The sequence below is a fragment of the Salvia splendens genome, chromosome 10 (genome assembly GCF_004379255.2).
Source record: "Salvia splendens isolate huo1 chromosome 10, SspV2, whole genome shotgun sequence".
Taxonomy (NCBI): Eukaryota; Viridiplantae; Streptophyta; class Magnoliopsida; order Lamiales; family Lamiaceae; genus Salvia; species Salvia splendens.
Genome location: NC_056041.1, coordinates 7,218,667 through 7,240,503, shown reverse-complemented (window position 1 = coordinate 7,240,503; position 21,837 = coordinate 7,218,667). Strand labels below are relative to the sequence as shown.

At 42.2% G+C, this 21,837-nt stretch overlaps 2 protein-coding genes and 1 long non-coding RNA gene across 4 annotated transcripts; 2 read left to right on the top strand and 1 right to left on the bottom strand.

The window, feature by feature from the left end:
* Positions 1 to 228: 228 nt before the first annotated feature.
* LOC121750864 (uncharacterized RNA methyltransferase pc1998-like) lies at positions 229 to 15,813 on the top strand. Of its 2 annotated transcripts, XM_042145498.1 has the most exons (16): positions 311 to 481; positions 10,947 to 11,264; positions 11,352 to 11,466; positions 11,545 to 11,656; positions 11,772 to 11,816; positions 11,908 to 11,975; positions 12,118 to 12,172; positions 12,246 to 12,325; positions 12,408 to 12,491; positions 13,533 to 13,646; positions 13,864 to 13,982; positions 14,071 to 14,188; positions 14,417 to 14,532; positions 14,638 to 14,791; positions 14,929 to 15,008; positions 15,512 to 15,813. In XM_042145498.1, exons 1-16 carry the CDS (start codon positions 408 to 410, stop codon positions 15,594 to 15,596), a joined length of 1,737 nt encoding a protein of 578 aa, XP_042001432.1. In that variant the 5' UTR covers positions 311 to 407; the 3' UTR covers positions 15,597 to 15,813. The 2 variants fall into 2 exon arrangements, with proteins under 2 accessions (XP_042001431.1, XP_042001432.1); XM_042145497.1 differs by lacking the exons at positions 11,352 to 11,466; positions 11,545 to 11,656; positions 11,772 to 11,816; ... (9 more) ...; positions 14,929 to 15,008; positions 15,512 to 15,813 and having other exon boundaries at positions 229 to 2,890; positions 10,947 to 11,126.
* On the bottom strand, positions 15,746 to 19,648 carry LOC121750866 (chloride channel protein CLC-b-like). The gene is made up of 6 exons (XM_042145500.1): positions 19,184 to 19,648; positions 18,902 to 19,102; positions 18,597 to 18,774; positions 17,588 to 18,120; positions 16,281 to 17,433; positions 15,746 to 16,036 (listed from the first exon to the last, which is right to left on the bottom strand). Exons 1-6 carry the CDS (start codon positions 19,381 to 19,383, stop codon positions 15,929 to 15,931), a joined length of 2,373 nt encoding a protein of 790 aa, XP_042001434.1. The 5' UTR covers positions 19,384 to 19,648; the 3' UTR covers positions 15,746 to 15,928.
* LOC121751012 lies at positions 19,363 to 21,762 on the top strand. Its single transcript, XR_006039988.1, has 3 exons — positions 19,363 to 19,463; positions 21,049 to 21,082; positions 21,568 to 21,762. It is a non-coding gene; the product is annotated as an uncharacterized LOC121751012 (long non-coding RNA).
* Positions 21,763 to 21,837: the final 75 nt, after the last annotated feature.

Genomic DNA, 21,837 nt, shown 5'->3' with positions numbered 1-21,837 from the left:
GATAAGACAGTCAAGAAATTTAATGTGCGATGAATGGAATTTAGTTAGTCAAGCGTATTGATAGGGGTGGACAAAAGGAAACTACCACGATAAGTCTTTCCAAGCAAACAAACACTCAAATCATAGAAATAATCTCATGGAATTGTTAGAAAAATTAATGTGTATATATATAGTAGTAAAATGTATCCCATTTGAGAAGACTTACTCTCAACACAAACAAATATGATTAAGATTTCACTTCACCATCACCATCACCATCTTTTCTTTCTCATGCTCTTGTCCCATATTCCACACCAAACAATTTGTTGCAAAGAACAAGAAAAGAAAGCATTGCTCGAGTTTAAAGAAAATCTAACCGATCCTACAGGTAGGCTCTCTTCTTGGCGGGGAGAAGAAGATTGCTGCGAATGGAGAGGCGTCAGCTGCAGCAGCACAACTGCGGATGTGGTCAAGCTCAGCCTTGGCAGCACGTCTCCAACAGGTCTGGACAGTGATGCAGGGACGGGTGCGCTGGGTGGAGAGATAAGTTCTTCTTTGCTTCAGTTGAAGTACTTGAGACATCTAGACTTGAGCATGAACAATTTTGTTGGGGCTCAAGTTCCTCATTTCCTTGGTTCTTTTTCAAGATTGACATATCTCAATCTTTCTACTGCTTCTTTTAGTGGTAGGATACCTCAAAGTCTTGGGAATCTTTCTGCTTTGCAGTATTTAGACCTAAGTTTTTACACATCAGAATCTGTTGCAAATGATCTGTACTGGCTACCTGGCCTCTCTTCATTAAAATACCTAAATCTAAAAGGCGTTGATCTTCACTCCACTTCGTCTCACTGGCTCAAAGCCGTGAACACCCTGCCTTCTCTCTTGGAGCTTCATCTGCCACAGTGCCAGCTCATTGATCCTCCGCCTTCTCTCCCATTCCTCAACTTCACATCCCTTTTGGTTCTTGACCTTTCGGGAAATCTGTTCAACTCCACACTGCCAAAGTGGCTGTTCAATCTAACTAGACTCAAGAGTCTTGATCTGAATACAAATAACCTATATGGGTCTCTGCCTGATGCATTTTCTGAGCTCACTTCCCTTGAAAAGTTGGATCTATCTTCAAATTATTACCTTGAAGGCTCTCTCCCAAGAGGGCTTGGAGCACTCTGTAATTTGCAGACTCTGACTCTTACAAACAACAGGCTCAATGGTGGTGTAACGGAGTTCGTCAATGGGCTATCTAGATGCTCAGATAGCAAGTTGGTGGGCCTAAATTTGGGATCTAATGAATTTGATGGAAATCTTCCCATCACATTAGGCCAACTCAAAAGGCTGAGGTATCTCATTCTTTCGCAAAACTCATTCACGGGTTCAATTCCACAAACAATTGGAAACTTATCATCATTGGAGTTGTTTTCTCTCCAAAACAATGAGATGAGTGGGAACATCCCAGAGAGCTTTGGGCAGCTTAACTCCCTCAACTCATTCGACATGTCTCTCAACTCATGGGAAGGTGTCGTCACAGAAGCCCATCTTGCCAATCTCTCGAGCTTGAGGGAGATCTCCATTGGCAGATTCTCTTCCAATATTTCCCTCATATTCAACATCAGCTCTGGCTGGACTCCTCCTTTCAAGCTCGAGTACCTCAAGATTCAAGGCTGCCAATTGGGCCCCAAGTTCCCAACATTCCTCAGAAACCAAACTGATCTTAAAACAATCATCATCAACTTTGGTGGGATCTCCGATGCCATACCTCGTTGGTTCTTGGAGATGGATTTGCAGCTGCAAGAACTCGATGTCGCAAACAACCAACTGCATGGACAGGTTCCCAAGAAGTTAAGGTTCAACAGCGAATCCAACATTGATCTGAGTGAAAATAGCTTCGAGGGACCTCTCCCACTCTGGTCAAGCAATGTGACCTCGTTGTATTTGAGGAACAACAGATTCTCCGGGGCCATTCCACGGGATATTGGGATATCGTTGCCTAGTCTCACAGACTTGGACATCTCAAGAAACAACCTAAATGGCACAATCCCATCTTCCATAGGAAATATGACACGACTAACCACTTTAGTCATCTCAAGCAACAACCTGCAGGGGCAAATCCCTGATGTCTTCTCCAGCATACCAATGCTTTACAATGTTGACGCTTCAAACAACAGTCTTACCGGCAGAATTCCTTCTTCCCTAGGATTCCTACATGCTCTCAAATTCTTGATGCTCTCAAGCAACATCCTTTCATCCCAAATACCCTCCAGCTTGAGAAACTGCACTGAGCTAGTCAGCATTGATCTAGGTGACAACGCGTTGTCTGGAGCTATCCCGCCTTGGATTGGAGCTGAGATGGAATCACTGCTTATCCTACGCCTGAGAAACAACTCGTTCAAAGGGATCATCCCTTCACAGATATGCAATCTCTCTGTCCTACACATACTGGACTTATCGAAAAACTCACTGTCGGGGTCAATTCCCGCCTGTTTCAAGAACCTCAGCGGCTTTCAGAGAGACTTGACACCTGAAGACACTGATCAGCTTTACCAAGGGCGGGTGCAGCTGGTGGCCAAGGGAAGATTACTGCAGTATGACTCTATACTGTATCTTGTCAACAGCATTGATCTCTCTATAAACAAATTTTCCGGAGAGATCCCTCAAGAAATCACGGCCCTATTCAAACTGGGAACCCTAAACCTGTCAAGGAATCACCTAATTGGGAGAATCCCTACAGATATCGACAAATTGGAACGGATTGAGACGTTGGACTTATCAAGCAATCAACTTTGGGGGCCAATTCCACAGACCATGGCGTCGCTAACTTTCTTGAACCACTTGAACTTGTCGAATAACAATCTGTCCGGGCAGATTCCAACTGGGAATCAGTTTGAGACATTCAATGATCCGTCAATCTATGAAGGTAACGAGTTTTTGTGTGGCGCTCCATTGTCGCGATGTGATATTGCTCCATCTCCAGATGTGGACGGTGGAGAAGAAGGTGATGGTGATGAAGATAGATACGTGATGGGGTACGAACTAAACAAGCCCAACAGCAGTGACGGCCCATCAGCCCAAAGCCCAAGGAGGAGTATGAGTTCGGCATTACCAAAGAGTTCGGAGGAGTTCGGCATTACCAAAGAGTTCGGCCTCAGCCTACAGCTCGGTAAAAGCCAACCAATCAAGCTCTGCTCTCAGGTCGGCATCAAGCTCTACTCTCAGATCGGCAACCAAAGCAGTTCGGTCTCGGTATTCGACCGAACAAGGAGTTAGTGGACCCATACCGGATGTCCAACACACCCACTACCACGTGATGTCAGTTCAGGCCACGATCGTAGGCCATGACCTACGCTTCACCCACGATCTTAGGCCATAACCTACACGACATCCACGACTTGGGGTGGTGATGCAAGCCATGATCTGAGTTCATTATATAAATAGAACTTAGATCTGATAGAAGAGGTTAGAATCTCTCTAGAGAAATAATCATATAGCAAGTCTGTGTTGTAAGCTGTAATTCGCAGATCAAGCAATACAAACCTGCCCCCATTTCTCCCCGTGGACGTAGATTTACCTCAGTAAATCGAACCACGTAAAATTCTCTGTGTCGTAATTTATTTTTACGAGCATTTATCATCATCAAAAATTCGCGGAATCATCACTGGCGCCGTCTGTGGGAAACAGAGAACAAAATTTGTGATAAAGCGAATTTTTGATCCATTTTTTCCACCCAAAAAATGCATACCAAATCGCAGAGTACCCGTATTCCTGCCCGTGAGAACCAGGAGGAAGCCAATCCATCCCATAGGTCGGGAAAACAGCCTAGGGATAAATCCACCACCAGTTCTCATGGTGGAGGAACAAGCCGCTCCAAAAGCCGTCACACCGAGTCTTCCCAGCAGCCCGATTTGAACGAGGCTGTCAAGCTGTTTTTGGCGGAAAAGCAGGAGGAATTCTTAACCTTCCTGCAAAAAAGCCAAAAGCAGCCGGGGACAAAAACGGCGGATTCTCCCTCTCCCTCCATACGAGACAGTCACTACCGCAGTAGTGTCATGTCTTCCAGAAGAAAGAATCCTCGGTACCGGAATCACAGGAGAACTCCATCTCCTCCATACCGAAGAAATGTCGGGTTCGCCATGTACGGAGTATTGAGGACTCCGTTCTCGGACGATATTACCCGAACTCCCCTTCCACAGAACTACCGAACTCCGTCGATAACCTATGACGGACTCGTGGATCCTCATGACTTCCTGGGACGCTATCAGTATAATATGGCGAACCAAGGTCTCAATGAGGTCCATATGTGCAAGCTGTTCCCCGAGCTGCTCATCGGGAACGCCAGAAGGTGGTTCGACAGCCTTCCTCAAGGCAGCATTAGATCCTACCGAGATCTGATGGATGCTTTCCACAGGAGGTTCTTTCAGAAAGCGGAAGCCCGAAATACTTCGGCTCAGCTGCTTTCCATACGTCAAGGTCGCGACGAAAAGATCAGCGACTTCCTGACGAGATTCCATAAGGAATGCCTACAGGTAGATAATCTCAATGATCTACTTGTCATTTCGGCATTCCAAAATGGAATCCTGCCCGGAGCTCTCTACAGAAAGCTCGTGGAGTGCGGTCCGCAAACAGCTCAAGAGATGTGGGACCTTGCGGACAAGTTTTCTCGTGCCGATGAGGCAGACCGTCGAAAACGGTCTTTAGACAGCTCATCTAGAGAAGACAAAAAGAAGCCCGGTCATAGCGATCAGAGGCATCCTCACCGAACACCTTCTCCACTAAAGGAGAGATAGCGGTCATCCGAGGTGATCGAAAAAGAGCAAGTGTGTTCGCAGATTGCGCTTAAAAGTGCCGAGCAATCAGTTCGGCACCATCAAGCATAGCAATCACAGCAGCCGGAATCAGAGGCCGGCGAAATGACCGAAGTCACACCGGAGCCGAACTACATCTGGCCGAAGAAAGAAGAGAATTGGCCTGCATAAAAGCAGCCAAGTACAAGGAGCAAGTAGCCCGGTATTACAACCAAAGGGTGAAGAAGCTGCAATTTCAAGTGGGAGATCTCGTCTTGAGAAACAACGAAGTAAGCCGAGCAGAAAAGCTGGGCGAACTCGAGCCCACATAGGAAGGTCCATATCGGGTGTCAGAAGTCCTCGGCAAAGGGTCTTAAAAATTGACTCACGCGTCAGGAGCACAAGTACCCCGAACATGGTACGTTTCCAACCTCAAGAAGTTCCATTTGTAAGAGACAGTCCGGTCAGTCAGTCTTATGTGTTTTCTTTGTTTTTTACTTGTTCTTGTCTCTACGTGCGTTGTGTCTGTCTATGTGAGTGTCGTCTCTTACAAATAAAACTGAGGTATCGCGTTCTTCAAAGGCTGATCCCCTTTTTAGAACATACAAGCCAACGATTGTGCGTCAAAGCTTCTAAAGAGGATACAAGACCACAATTCAGCTTAAACAAGCAGTTCGTCTGAAACGAGCTGCAACAAGCCCACGATTGTGCGTCAAAGCTTCTAAAGAGGATACAAGACCACAATTCAGCTTAAACAAGCAGTTCGTCTGAAACGAGCTGCAACAAGCCCACGATTGTGCGTCAAAGCTTCTAAAGAGGATACAAGACCACAATTCAGCTTAAACAAGCAGTTCGTCTGAAACGAGCTGCAACAAGCCCACGATTGTGTCAAAGCTTCTAAAGAGGATACAAGACCACAATTCAGCTTAAACAAGCAGTTCGTCTGAAACGAGCTGCAACAAGCCCACGATTGTGTGTCAAAGCTTCTAAAGAGGATACAAGACCACAATTCTGCTTAAGAATCAAGCACTTCGTCTGAAACGAACTGCAACAAAAGTCCGATTCTCGCGATAAAACTTGCCTGAATTAGGACAAGGGAAAGTCCAATCCACGCGATAAAACTCGCCGAATTAGGACGACCAAGTTCGGTCAAAGCAGTTTACCTCATAAGACCGAGGACGACCATGTCTAGTCAAAGAGGTTTACTGCATAAGACCACTTCGGTTAACTGGGAAAGTCCGATCCACGCGATAAAACTCGCCGAATTAGGACAAGGGAAAGTTCGATCCCGGCGACGAAAATCGCCAAATTAGAACACAAAGACGAGTCCGGTCAAAGATGTTTATTTCATCAGACCAAAGACGAGTCCGGTCAAAGATGTTTATTTCATCAGACCAAAGACGAGTCCGGTCAAAGATGTTTATTTCATCAGACCAAAGACGAGTCCGGTCAAAGATGTTTATTTCATCAGACCAAAGACGAGTCCGGTCAAAGATGTTTATTTCATCAGACCAAAGACGAGTCCGGTCAAAGATGTTTATTTCATCAGACCAAAGACGAGTCCGGTCAAAGATGTTTATTTCATCAGACCAAAGACGAGTCCGGTCAAAGATGTTTATTTCATCAGACCAAAGACGAGTCCGGTCAAAGATGTTTATTTCATCAGACCAAAGACGAGTCCGGTCAAAGATGTTTATTTCATCAGACCAAAGACGAGTCCGGTCAAAGATGTTTATTTCATCAGACCAAAGACGAGTCCGGTCAAAGATGTTTATTTCATCAGACCAAAGACGAGTCCGGTCAAAGATGTTTATTTCATCAGACCAAAGACAAGTCCGGTCAAAGAAGTTTACTTCATAAGACCGAGGACAAGTACGATGAAATTTTTTCGCTAAGCTGTAAATACACAGTGTTAGAAGCGAAAACAAAAACAAAATTTCATTTTCAAATCTTGTTCGGCACACAACTCCGCTACCCTACAAAATGGCGTTACGCTATTACAAAGGACTATTCTACTGTCCAGGGTTGCTGAAGTTAAGCCACCTATCTGCAAAATCCTCTGGAAGCCGAGTTCGGTTGTTCCGAGCAGATGAAGAATAAGCAGGTCGACGAGATGCTATCCTCGACCCAACGCCTCTTCCCCGAGCCCGAGAAGTCCTAACACCTCGGCGATGAAGAGTCTCTGCAATAAGCATCTGCTGATCTTGCTCGCTCATAGTCACAACTCCTCGGCGAATTTCAGTCCGTCCCCGTCTTGACGATTCCGGTTGCTCCTGAGCCCGTTCTCGTCTTGACGTTTCCGGCTGTTCCGGAGTTCGTTGTTGGCTGGGAGTAGGATTTTGAACAAGGGAACCAGAGGTTTGATCTGGAGTGCGAGCATCTGTTGGCGCGATATGCCGGAGGAATCTCTCAATTGAGGGACGCCGGGCAAGAACAATGTCATACCGAGAAGCCCAGCGCCGCAATGATTTCACGACTTGTTGGCAAGCCGAGCTCTCCAGCGCATTGTTCCTCCGGAGTACATTATACTCCTCCCACAGTTCGTCAACTCGTTCCTGAACCTCTGATATGGTCATTCCCCCGCGCACACGGATGTAATCCTCGTACGCAGTCCTCTCAGCAATGGTCGTATTCAGCTCGGCCTCCAGATCCTTCTTATCGGACTCTAAGTCCTTATTATCGGCCTCCAGCTTCACTAAACGAGCCAGAAGCTCGTCATTCTTCGTCTGATCGGCTATAGCTCTTCTCTCAGCTTCGTCTAAAGCCGAAGAGTACAGCCGTTTCCAGTGAAGTATCTCCATCTCCTTGGGTACAAAGCAGCTATATTAGTTCGGCAGCTATACCGAGCAGATAGTAAAATACAACAGGAATAAAGGCGAGTACGAAAAGCTATACGAAGACAAATGTAGAGAATTTTTCATTCACAAGGAAAATTTTTTACACTAGGGCTTCAAGGCCATTTTACAAGGAAGAAACTAGACTAAGAGAAGGGAGACGAAATCATACTCCGCCTGCTTCGTCTCCGGCTCCTCGGTCTGGTACAGCTTCCTTCTCCTGGGCTACCTCAGCCTCGGCCTCGCCTCCTGCCGGCCTCGCCTCCGCCTCCTGATCGGCCTCCTTCTCCGGATGCCCGGCTCGCTCGACTTCGGCCTCCCGCTCCAGCGGCTCGGCCTCACCCTCTCCGTTGTAAGTCGAAGCGGGTGAAACGGGTCCCACGGAGGCAAAGATAGCCTCCAGGTTCTCGTCCCGATCAGCTCGACAACTCCGGACTCGGTCTGCAGAAAGCAGGACCGAGGATGAAGCGAGCTCCTCAAGGAGCGGCAGATTCTGAAGCCGAGCTGCTATCTCTCGGCTGTACAGAGGCAGCACGACATCGGCCCCCTGCTCGCCCTTATCGGCAATTAGCCTTACCAGGCTACCGACAAAGGCCGAGAACTGGCTGCTCAAAAAGAGTTTCTCCGTGTAAACACGGAGAGCCTCCCCTTGGGCAACCACGGCAGCAGCATCGCTCCGCTTCGCCTGCTCTCGCTGGATGACGAGCTGGTTTTTGGCAAACTGAGCTTCATCCTGGGCCGAAATCCTAGCAGCTCTGGCCTTCTCAAATTTAGCCTCAGCCTGTTCGGCCCGATGACAAGCAGCCGCCAACTTCCTCTGCATCTCGGCATAGTCATTGGACGCTTTGGAGAGTTCGACGGCGACGAGCTTGGAGAGCATATCGTTCCTCTGAAAATGGATAAGGAAAAAAGTCAACAGAGGGCACCAAAAATACAGGACAGAAGCCAGGCCAAAGAATCAAGAAGACAATTCACCTCGGCGAAGTCCGTGGGCCATAAAAATGGCTCACAGATATGCTCCGAAGGAGGCGCCAAGACCACGTCTTTCTCTGGCGCTCTCGGGGGCTTCTGGGTCCTCCCCTTCCTACTTGCCGAAGTCGACTCCGGCTTCTTTGGACCCGAAGAGGTCTTTTGCCTCTTCGGATTCTTCTCGGCATCAGGCGCCGAGCTGGTAGCCTTCTCTTTCTCCGGCTCCTCAAGCTCGGAGGACTTTCGGATAGCCTTATTCAGCATGAACACTGCCAAAAAGCAAGAAAACAAGGTTAGTTTTCTTCGTTAAAGCAGTAGAGCATAAAGATAAAGAGAAATCCTCACCCTCGGCCTCTTCGTCCGAAGACGAGATATTGAACACGAGGTCGCCCTTGACGAGCTCAGTTTCCGAATACTGTTTCCTAATCATAGGAATCTTATTGAGCTCGCCCTCGAGCTCGGCCAACGGTTCTAACCGAGGATGGGGAATCACGGACTTCGGCCTTCTCCAAGGAAAGCCCGGAGCCGAAGTCCTATTATAAAAAAAGAAACGGTTTTGCCATTTCGGCCACTTGGTTTTGCAGAAGGCCCTAAAAGGCTGTAAGGGGATCAAGTAAAACCAAGATCCTTTCCTTTTAAACTGGAAAAAATTAAGGATTGCCCTCAGAGACAGATCCTTATCTAGCCTACGCAGTTCGGCAGCAAAAGCCGATAAGTGCCTCCAAGAGTTCGGAGTCACCTGACCTAAAGGGAGTTGAAAAAAATCAAGAAGCTCTACAAAAGGTGGGGGAAGAGGAAAACGAAGCCCGCATTCTAAGCAGGCTTCGTAAACGGTGGCATAACCCTCCGGCGGGTCGTTAGCCCTATGATCATCGTCGGGAACCACCGCCTTCCCCCCAGGTAAAAAATATTTCTCGTGAAGGGATATCACAGTATCCTTACTCAAGATACTGTGAAAATACTCTACGGTCTTCTCCCCGGATTCTTTCCGGCTAGAAGACCCCTTATCCCCTTTCCTACCGCTACCCGACACCGAAGAAGAAGAAGAAGACATTTTTCTTACTTTTTGAAAGTGAAGAAAGTCTGAAGAAGCTCTTGAAAGCGGAAGAAAATTTCTCGAGAAAGAGAGAGTATAGAAGACGCAACAGAAAAGATGTTCAAATGAGGAAGAAAGAGCATATTTATCAGATTCGGCGAAGATTTCAAAATCGTCGCACCGTTTCGAATCCCACCTTTTCAGGATTCAACGGCCGGATTTTACTGTCGCATTTAATGCAGTCACATGCAAGGCACGTCCCCTGACGTCAGCCTCCCCCGTACCTTTATCCAGAATGCCGAAGTGACTCGTTTCGCCGAAGTGATTCACTTCGTCTTTCGGGGGGGGTAGTGATGGGGTACGAACTAAACAAGCCCAACAGCAGTGACGGCCCATCAGCCCAAAGCCCAAGGAGGAGTATGAGTTCGGCATTACCAAAGAGTTCGGAGGAGTTCGGCATTACCAAAGAGTTCGGCCTCAGCCTACAGCTCGGTAAAAGCCAACCAATCAAGCTCTGCTCTCAGGTCGGCATCAAGCTCTACTCTCAGATCGGCAACCAAAGCAGTTCGGTCTCGGTATTCGACCGAACAAGGAGTTAGTGGACCCATACCGGATGTCCAACACACCCACTACCACGTGATGTCAGTTCAGGCCACGATCGTAGGCCATGACCTACGCTTCACCCACGATCTTAGGCCATAACCTACACGACATCCACGACTTGGGGTGGTGATGCAAGCCATGATCTGAGTTCATTATATAAATAGAACTTAGATCTGATAGAAGAGGTTAGAATCTCTCTAGAGAAATAATCATATAGCAAGTCTGTGTTGTAAGCTGTAATTCGCAGATCAAGCAATACAAACCTGCCCCCATTTCTCCCCGTGGACGTAGATTTACCTCAGTAAATCGAACCACGTAAAATTCTCTGTGTCGTAATTTATTTTTACGAGCATTTATCATCATCAAAAATTCGCGGAATCATCAATACGAGAAGCTATGGGTGTTAGTTTCAGCTGGGATCGGGTTCTTCGTTGGATTTTGGGGGATTTGTGGTTCTCTGGTTGTCAAGGAAAGGTGGAGGGCAGCATATTTTGGTTTTGCCGAGAGAGTGTGGGTAGGATTCTGCTCAGCATTTCGTCGAACACTTTGTGCGTCACTGAGATGCAGTTCCTAATCGAACTACAATCTGAAACAGTTTATAATTTTTTTTATTTTTTATTTTTTTATTTTATTTTATTTTATTTTATTTTATTTTATTTTATTTTATTTTATTTTATTTATTAATCTTGTACTCCATGCAATAAAAGAAATACGTATATAATAAATTAAATTTTTAACCATAAATCGCAGAAACATATCCTTCCGCGCAAAAAGCGATTTTATAATAGAGATAATGGACATCGGAAAATCTATATCTCCATGCTTCCCGCCACGAGCAGTTCAGCCGCAGCTCAAACTCATGGCCGCCGTCGTGAGCCTCCTTTCGCTTCCCGCACGTGCCCCGCCGCCCTCCCTCACTTTCGTCACGCGCTGCACCACCGCCCCGTCCACAATAACCAGACTTTCTCGGCAGCCGGCGTCGGCGCCTATACTGCTCACTCACGAGGAGCCTAAGACAAACCCTATCAAATCCTCTTCCTGTGAGCTTCACTGCCGTCACTTTGAATCGTAGGTTCATTCTCACTGTAATAATTTTATTCGTGGTATTTGATTACGAAATCGTCCCAATTTTACTGTGTCTAACTAAATCTGCAGCTGCTCCGGTTGTACTCACGAGTACAACCTGCACCAGCCGCCAATTCTGGATGAGGCGATAAGATTCTTTAAGAGCACCGGTGTTTCTAACTTCACTTTCGATACCTGCAGACTCGTAAGTTCATACACAGTTTCAAAATCTAGGACTTTTAAAGATTTATATGCTTATTAAATTTTAATTTCTAACTCTTAGTGGGGATGGAGGTGTCGTGCTAAGCTTGCAGTTCGGGGCTCATCGATGAAACCTTTAATTGGTCTTTATGAAGAGGGCACTCATAATGTGGTTGATATTCCTGAATGCAAAGGTCGAATACTGACCTATTTAATATACATCCGTTGCTTTCTTTTGGTTTTCTATATATAAACAGCTGCAACATTGGTTTTTACCGTTTGTTTTGCTGACGAGTATTCTTTCTGTAGCTCATCATCCGAGCATCAATGCAGCTGTTGACCTGCTCAAGCAAGGTGAGACTCCATATCAGCTTAGAATAAACCTCTTGAATTACCTTTTCCGTTAAATGTTGCCAATGGTGCTCTCTTTGTGTACTTCTTTAAGGAATGGCCGAACTTAATATTGAGCCCTATGATGAAGACGAAGGAACGGGTGAATTAAGATATGTCCAGGTGATGTATATAATGGAAATGTATAATCCATGCCTTCTTTTTACATTACATTTGCCTAGAATATGAAGTGGATTCCCTCCTCAACACTTTTCGATGGATGGTACTGATATTTTCTTTCATGTCAACTAATTGAATCGGTTAGATGGCTGTCACAACATACAACACTTCTCTTCCTGCCTCAGAAAGATATAAAAATGGTGGGTGCATATGTCATTACAAATTGTGGCTTAGTTGAGTATTGAACTGATAGATTTCGTGAAAATATAACAGGTAAGGTGCAAGTTGCCTTGGTTTGGAATGATAGAAGTGAGAATTCGACTAGTTTTGCTAAGTTAAATGCCTTGGCCACTGTAAGATCAATTCAATTATTTTACTGGCACTTTGGTGTATAAAAATCCTTCCTACAATTATTGATGGATATTCAAATGATAGTACATGTGGAGAAAAGGGGGGCCAAGGAGGGAGCTACATTTGATTCATTCTGTTTGGGCTAACTTTCAGACATCGACAAGCAATGTGAGTTTCTCGCATGAAAGTTATACATAAAGTATTTGTTTGGTTGCATTGTAAACCTGGTGAATACAATAGAGTTCACCGTACTATTTTTGTGTCAAATCACTCTTCACACACTTTATTTTTGATTTATGATATTTTATTCATGCAATGGTTATAATAGTTGCTCTGGATTTCTAAGGCCCATCTTTGGTTACCTATGAGTTGTTCCCATATTGACTTTTAAAGTGGAGAAAGTAGAACAAGACTGCTTGACAGGAGACTTCTCTATGGGATATGGTTTCCTTTGTTGAAATAGGGTCCTTTTGAATGTGGGGAATTTTGAATAGTGTTTTTTCCTTGTTTACCTGCTTATGGGGAATAAATCTTTTCTTCGTGGATGAATGTAGTTGTAGAGACCAATTATGTTTGTGTAGAGATAACCTATAAGATGTTGATCCAACTATGATATCATGTTTCGAGACTTTGAGTCTTCAGTATCTCCAAGTCACATCTTTTTTTCTTTTAATGATGAGCAATCATATCTGACAAAATCAAGTCTTAAAATTTGACTTAGATTAACCGCTAATATTCATCATCAACTCCCTTTTCTGTGAGTTAGCACATGTTATTTGAAATACCTTTGAAGAGTATGAGAAAGGTATCTAAAATATATACAAATCATGTTGACAGCTTAATGTTTGTAACTGGGGCCAATTTAAATTAAGGAAGTGCAAACTGTTAGGAAGACGCTTGCATATACTTGTAGACATGTGTATATGTGTCTGTAGTTTGTATCTTCATATTTTCTCTCTGAAAGCCTCCATCGTTCACAATGCCTATGCCTGTATCTACTGAAGTTATTTGATTTAGTAACAATTATTAACATGCCAGCCCAATCTTTGTTTTGTAAAGATACTAAGTTATTCTTGACAGAAAATGGAAATTCATGATAATCTATCTTTACCTATATTTGCTAAAGATAACAGCTGCATAACATAAGCAAACAGATAAATAGTCAAATAAACGTTCTCTCAGTAACCAAATTCTCTGGCTCTGGTGCAGGTTATTTTTGGGAACAGATGGAGACATCTTTTAGGGGAGTCAGACTTCTGGGAGCATGTTGGAGGAATAGACGTTTCAATAGCCCCCTCAAGCTTCGGGCAAGCAAATACACGGGTTCGGATCTAGAATAAAGGCTCATATAATTTCTTTATTCAATGAAAATGATAATTTTACTTTCACATGTGCCTCTTTTTTACTGAAAGTGTGCTGCTTGCTACATATTGTGGCTGCATAAAGTTGAGCGACTAATATGAAAGTTTGTTCCTTAGACAACCGAAATTGTACATGCATTGCTAGAATATGATTGACCTATTCCCTGCAACTTTTGCAGGCTTTTGATTCTTTACTCCGTAAACTTCAAAAATACGTCCCTTATGGAGCGTCAGTTGTTGATCTTTATGCTGGTGCTGGGGTGATTGGTTTGTCTTTAGCTGCCACAAGGAAGTGCAGGTGGAATTGATATTTTAGGTTTTAATTGTCATTAGTTAAATGAGTAACTAGGCACAGCATTTTGTTACAAAGTTTTTCATATTAACAGGTCTGTGAAATGTGTGGAGGTGAATAAAGAAGCAAAACATTCTTTTGAAAAGACAGCTTCTCGATTACAAATTGATGAGGAGAGTAGCATTAGCTGGCATCAAGCAGATACCTCAAAAGTACATTTTGACCCTCATTTCCTATCTTAGTCAAAATATGTTTATACTTACAGCATTACCAGCTAATTCTTGTGCACATGATGACATGAAGTTAATGAATTGGAGCTCAGTCTGATCCTAGCACACACCTTGCAGCACATTTGAACTGCTATTCGAACAACAATACTGCAGCATATGGGTTCATTTTCCTGGAATAATGTTAACTTATCAGTTACTACAAATTTTCAGGAACCACATACTTGGCTACTGGGATCTGATGTCGTTGTGGTTGACCCTCCTAGGAAAGGGCTAGATCCATCTCTGCTTGGTGCTCTGCAGTCTGTGGCCTTCATGAAGAGAAACAGGTAGGGCTATGATGAAAATCTTATGGATCTCTTGAAAAGAGTACCTCAAATCCATGTGAATTGTTGCTTTTTATTATTGTACATACTTTTAACATGTTATTTCAGCTCTGAGAAGAAGGTCAAAATGGAAAAGAGACCATGGGTTCTTCGAGAAAGAGAGACTTCTGTGCAAACCAATGGCCAGATGGCTCAAGATGAAGCTCCGTCGCTGCCACAAACTCTTATATATATCAGCTGTGGATGGGATAGTTTCAAAAAGGTAGTTTCTTCAGCATGACTAAACCAAGTTCGAATCGAATATATCATATTTCTAAACTTTTATAAAAACCTTTAGTTGTTGGCTTTGGAAACCTGTCACTATTATTTCGAGTTTATAATCCTGCATTTTACCTACAGGATTGCAAATCTCTGCTCTCTAGTAAGGCTTGGGAACTGACCAAGGTGCATGGTTTCAATTTTTTTCCTGGAACACAGAGGTCTCTCTCTCTCCCCTCTCTCTCTCTCTATATATATATATTTATGTTTCCCCTTCTTATCGGGAGTCCCCGAGTCCCTTTTCCTATTACTTCACCGGGGGTATAAAATTACTGAAACCAGTGTATGATTTATTGAACTAAAAACTTTAGCTACCCTTCCATATCGCACCGATGAGAATGCCTTTTTTGTGAGTGTTTCCTGTTTGTCTATGTATCAACAGTAATATTATTAACATGAAGAAAACAGAATGCTAGTTATGTAGTGTACTAGTAAAGATAAGAGTGTGTTACCAGATACTTTTGGTGCATGCTTTAATTAGGTTAATCTGAGATGGACTATAAGATTTAGCTTGTCTTAGAAATTTTGTATGATTACATAGGTGACAAAAGCCAGTTTATGTAGTCATGTGCTAAACCTGAAGATGTGGTCTTTGAACTGCTCTTGTAAGCGAGTTATCTTCTTGACAAGTGACTAATCTAGCGTGGTGTCCTTATATGTGCAGTATTGAGGTCCTGGCTGTGTTCAAGAGAGGCTCTGGAGTAAAAGTAAAGAGAAAAAAATCCGGGAAAAAGAAAAGACTGGTTTGAGGAGCACTTTTACATCCATATATGTGATCCAAATAAATTTTGGAGAAATTTTGTTAAATGAGCTCTGAATGACAATACATTTCAATCTTCTGTCATTATAGCTGCCATTTTGAGCAGCATTGTGTATATAGATAGATTGATCAAAGAGATGTGATGAATTATAAATGATGTACGATTAACAATTGTATCGTGATAAACAATCTACACCCCTTTGTAATATTCTATGCATATGGATTATAGAATGAATTATGCAACAAAATGATGGGAAAATTAAAAGAAGAATTTTGATGTATCTGGAAAGTGAATGAGCAATTGTGTTGAAGTCTTGAAGATCAATGTCCCCTTTTATTTCCAGCTGACTTTTCCAATTGAGGAAATGCACTCAAAATGTTGTGGGCTCTCAAGTCCTGTCTTGTCAAAATTCCCACCAGAGGATGCACCTTTTTGAAGGGTCAAAACAACAGGTTAGATATGTTTATTTCTACCTGCATCATATTTCTTAAGTATCGTATGTTTATCCTATAGTTATCAATTTTCTTTTAGTGAAATGAAAACAATTGGGATGGATATGTAAACAATGATCTGCTACATATTTTTGTAGTAGATGTTCAGGCATGGACTTTAGCAATACATCCATGTCTTCATTTTGAGTCAGAAATACGAAAAATTGCAGTTTAAACTTACCCCAGCTGCTTGATATTTGGGTATGATAAGCATGTGGCGGAGCCCTAATTGCCTGAAGAGCACCATTGCCTTGGCGACTGACATGCTTTCGACCACCGTGTATGGAGTCGTGTTGGTCAAGGGATGTAGATCAACAAACATCTCCATTTCATCCTTGGTTACTCTAACCTCATCAATCTTGCCTCCCCTTTCAGCCAATTCCATGGAAGTGAAATTCTGTCTCACTTCGCAATCTTCTGCTCTTCTTCTTTCTTGCAGGAACCACTTTTTCTTCAGCACTAAAATGAGATGAGCTCTCAAGACCAGGCCATGGAGTTCAGCCGCATCATTTGGTGCCCCCATTGGCGGAACCACTCCTATATCTACGACTGGGAAACCATTGTGTGTGGTATTTTTTAGTACTTCCACAATTCGACCAACCTTCTCAATTCCACTTAGGGTGACTACTGCTGGCTTGTGATCAGCGAGCTCACCAACTGTAATATTCCTCATCCATGGCTCAGGATGCGCGTCCAAGAAAGGTAGTCCTTTTAGTTCCAGTATTATGTCGTAAATGCTTGGATTGAAGCAGTCGCCCACTGTTTTAGCAATTAGAATAACTATCATCGTAATGGGGAGCAAGAGAAGGTTGTTGGTGAGCTCAAGGAATATGACACACAGGGAAACAGTCATTCTCATGGAACCAGCCATAAGGGAGGCTGCTGCAAGAACAGCATAGAGGCCCTGATCTATTTTCGTGTATGGTTCCATGATAATTCCTAGAATACGGCCATAAGCAGAACCCATGAGTATGATAGGGAGGAAGAGACCAGATGGGACGGCAATACCAAAGGTGATAAGTCCCAGTATACAGTATAGTATGAAGAAGAGAGTGAGAGAGAAAATATGGAACTCATCGGAAGTGTTTATGGAGAAAATGTTCCGAACAGCTTCATCATTGGTGGTAATGAGAAGAGTGGCTAGGTCATTGTAGTAGCCTGCTGGGCAGTTGAATTTTTTGAAGTTTCCTGTTCCACCTGTTGTGGGACATCCCCTATCCAGTAGGTCGGGTTCACATGGTCTGCACTTTGCTAGAAAAGGAAGCCCGAACATGCATATAGAAGTGAAAAGGGATACACTCAGACTGAGAAGAAGTTTAGGCAATTTTCCCTTCCTGCAAAAATGCCTCAATGTTAGCATTTCTGATACATTTGATTTAAATTTTACTTGGAAAAACAGGAACATCAGAGGACAGTTCAGATAGTATTTCAATATCGAAGAAAGACCATCGTATAGTCAGGCAAGTACAAGTTACTTATGGTGCTTACTCATTTATGATATTGTAGACCTTGAGGACCTTATGGAGAAAGTGGTTGTATAGGCTTCCCAAGACACCCCCAAGAATTCCTATGACAACAACAGGGATGATGTCGGTTAGGTGGTATGTTACAGAAACACCGCTCACGTCAAACATGATCAAGCCTCCTCTCCCAAATAAGCCGCAGTTTCCAGATTTGCAGTACTCTATGAATGCCCTAAGAATTACAACCACAACAGCGGTACTGAAAAAGGTTCTCCAAAGGAGAGCACTTCTCCACCACGTCGCCACCTCCTCAAGAGCAAATAGGACACCACCAACTGGGGACCTGAAAGCAGCACAGACTCCAGCTGAAGAGCCGCATGTGATTAGATCACGTCTGTCCCTGTCATTGTTGAAATATCTTAGCCAACGCCATTTGACGCGGTAGTTGTCTGGACCACCTTGACCCAATAGGGATGCAATGCAGCAACCAATGTGCACCAGAGGACCTTCTTTCCCAAGATCTAATCCAGCAGAAACTGCTCCAATGCTTCCAATGATCTGTGATGATGCGAGTAGCACACCTCTCAGCTAACAAGATGGTATTTTTCCTATAGCTTTTGGCATATCAGAGATAGCTAGAGTGGCACTAGTGTGATACACAAATACGGAGGAAAATAAGTTCATCATGATGGCTTCTCATCTTGCCTCGTGGGTCAAGCAAGCTAACTCAAGGAAAAAAAAGTTTTAAAAAGATCAATGGTCCAAATTGATTAATACTTAATTCAGGGAATTTTTTTATTTGATTCTACTTATATAATTTTATATTCCGTTTATTAGTATTACTTGATAACCTTTCTGAAACTGTTCCTAATTTAAGTAGATTATATATATACAGTCCAAAATTTGGTGTCCATAGAAATAAGGCTGAAAGAAAAAGTTCATGGGAGTGCTGGATAGTTAAGGCTGATGTGATGGTGCTGTGATTCAACATGATCAATGATATGAGATGCTAAATTTTCTGTATAAAAGGGCACCTTCACAAACAATGGTGCTGCCCCAAACATATTGGGGGTGTCAATTCCATTGAGATAAGCTTTTATTTCAGGAATTCCTGGTCCTGCTGCTGTAGGTGCAAAACAGACACAGAGAACGGTAGCCACCAGAGTTAGGAGAAGGTTTGCCACAGCAATATATGCGAATCCCATTAGGTATCTGCGACCATCAAGATTGAAGCAATCCTAAATTACAAGTTCCATCATCCAGGCAATATCTCTATGCAGGTATGATCAAGACATTTGAAACAATAAACACACACTTGCCAGAAGGTATGTGACTCTACCTTTTCTGCTCGATGTATTCAACGACAACTAGAAGTTTGTATCCTGCAATATTTTCGACCGCGAGATTGATGAGGGTGGCTATCAGCCCTGTTAGCAGCCCAATAAGGAATGCCAGCAACCATTTGGAGAAGATGTACTGCAGTATGTCTTTTTTCGATCTGCTTCTCCAGTCTTGCTTAAACAGATCGTTTTCATTGATCCTAAACCAGTCAGAAGAGAAGATTCAAGTAAATTTTGTGAACACAAGAAAGGGCATGGGAGAAAGATGAAAATCTCCTTACTCATAGTCCAAGCTCTCTATGTGAGAAACCTTCGCTCCAACTCCTACTACGGCTATAGAGTTTGAAGAAAGTGTTTGATTTTCTTTGAGCAGAGGCCGATGCAGCATGCTTCTTTCAGGGTCGACTTCTTCCTCGTTTTCTTCTTGCTTTGGTGTATTTATTACTGCTTCAGCTTCTGATAACTTGTGAAAATGGTCCATCAGGATAGCGGGATTGATTAAGCGGAATGTGGGAGAAAAGTTTGCTTGAGTCAGTTATCAGTTTGAAGTTGCGATAAAGAGTAAGTTGTTCCTTTGTCCTTGGAATAAATAACATGTTGAATTAGGCACCACACAGATCAGTCTTTGTCTGTATGCGGTTAATAATGCTAACGTGGACTTGGCCTTCTTCCTTGCTGCATATGGACATTGCTTTGTTGGAAATTTGTCTTCATACAATCAGTGCAGTTAGATTATACTATAGTATACTTACCAAATTATTACATTCAGTTTGTGTTTTTTGAGTTGATAATTCAAATCTGAAAGTTATTAGATACTATCAGTCCTTATTAATAATATACTATGTAGTAGAGGAACATTATGGATAACTATCATATATGTTAATGCATAATTGAAGACACACAAAATATCTTCTTGGGATGAAAGGTACATATAATATAAATATTAATTGTGTGATTATCAGGTGGTCTGCAGCCTACTATCCAACCAACTTATTGCAAGTGACCTTATATTTAACCTTTACCTATTTCTCATTAACCATAATTTTTTTAGGTGAGTGTTTAACTTGGCATGGTGGGTGGAGCTCAGCATGACTGTGACTCAATAAATTCTTTAGTAAAAGTTGGGTAATGAGAGTATTATTTGTTACATTTCCATTGATTGATTCCATTTCAATGTTTATTTTTTATGGAATCATAATTCATAGAGCTATGTGAGCCAAGATTCCGTATAAAGGAAAGGATGATTAACTTATAAATGAATTATGTTGAAACATTTATGCTCCAAGATTCTTGCATTAAAGTATCTATCTAGGGTCGATTAATTAGATCAACTTGTTTGTATGTTGTGATTAATAATTTGAAATCCTGATCCAACTAGATAGGTATCAATCTTGTGAAGGAAAAATGCTGGAACGATGATCCAAATCGTCCGTTTAGATGGATCTGACGGTGCTTGTTTGACGACCTTTTGTATTGTTGACGAGTTACTTTTTAAATTGCAAATTGGCCGATTAAATGTTTTTTCGTATGTGCAAGCAATGATTGAGCAATGAGTATCTTGCACCTATACATTATATATGTTGGGCTATGTAAAATCGGTAGGGTAGGGGCCATGGAAATTGATTAGCAAATTTATGGGGTATCCACGTGAAATTGTATGTTAAATTTTGTCAATTTGATTTATACCCCCTACACGCATTACTTACCAGTTAAAAGTGTTGATTTTTTTACAATCATGTCTCAATTTTTAGAGGTAATAGTTAAATACTCGGATTAACAAAGTTGTAGTAATAATTTCTTATTGTTATTTACTTTAGACTGAAGTTTTAGTTGTGAACCAAAAATAGGTATTAAAATAATTTTAATGCCTGCACATGTACGTTGGTGGTGCCACTTCATCTGCTTTAATGAATCAATATTTAAAAATAAGGAATGTCATTTTTTCTACAGGTGGTGATGCATTTATTATTCATCACCAACGTATAATAAATAGTTAAAATGAAAAGAAAGTATAGTAATAAAGAGAATAATATAGTTAAGAGTCTTCTCTATATTATTCATTCTCTTATTTTACATTTTCTCTATTTTAATTATTTATTATCATTTTTCCAAAATGGGTGCTGAAAATGAAACGCCTCTATTACAGATGGACGGAAGGAGTATAACGTTGTAAGCATCAGGTACCTTATCCTATATTGTTGAATAAACTCCATAAAATATGCAAAATGAGCCCAACTGCATATGTCAATCTTTATCTATGTTTTTAATATTAAGATGGTGTTTAGTAACTATGTTACAAGGTAAGGGTTATGATATGATCTTAATTATGTGTTTGGTGCGAATGTTAGTTTTAGTGAATAATCCGTGTTAATTTTATGGAATTGGGAAATTCGCATTGAAACCTATGCATTTCACTTAAGAAATTAACTCACTATTTTTGTAGATTACCGTATCAGTAATAATTTTGGAAGTTAGACCCAGATAGTTAGATGAAATGATTAAATTATCTTCCATTTTTTCCACTATAGTTACGTAGACATATTATTGATAGAATTTTAATCTACACACAAATTAAGATGATATTATGCGTGATTTAAATGATGATGTTGATAGAGAATTTGAGAGAGAAATTATAGGTGTAATAATATGATTGAAAGATTTGTAGGCCAATGATATCCAGATGATGTGCCAAGTAAGGGCTAAGGATGCCACGACCACCACAAGCCGTAGCTTGCCACTTGCTACCCACCGGTCTTGTTCAAAATTCAAACCTATTTCTGCCCACTCCAACTCTAACATGTAATTGCATTTTATCAATTAAAGATATTGTTTTATTACATCTTGTGGTCTAAAGTTTTAATTTTCGATGATATTAATAATTTGTAAAGTTCCTTTTTTGTATAGGTGGCAAGTTCCAAGATTCAAAGATAAGCTC

Bases quoted from the DNA above. Each gene is read 5' to 3' on its own strand.
- LOC121750864 (XM_042145497.1), top strand. From the start codon at position 271: ATGCTCTTGTCCCATATTCCACACCAAACAATTTGTTGCAAAGAACAA. The intron at 2,891-10,946 runs GTAACGAGTTTT...CATAAATCGCAG, and splicing joins TGATCCGTCAATCTATGAAG to AAACATATCCTTCCGCGCAA.
- LOC121750866 (XM_042145500.1), bottom strand. From the start codon at position 19,383: ATGGACCATTTTCACAAGTTATCAGAAGCTGAAGCAGTAATAAATACA. The intron at 19,103-19,183 runs GTAAGGAGATTT...TGACTGGTTTAG, and splicing joins ATAGAGAGCTTGGACTATGA to GATCAATGAAAACGATCTGT. The intron at 17,434-17,587 runs GTAAGCACCATA...GCATTTTTGCAG, and splicing joins GTCTACAATATCATAAATGA to GAAGGGAAAATTGCCTAAAC.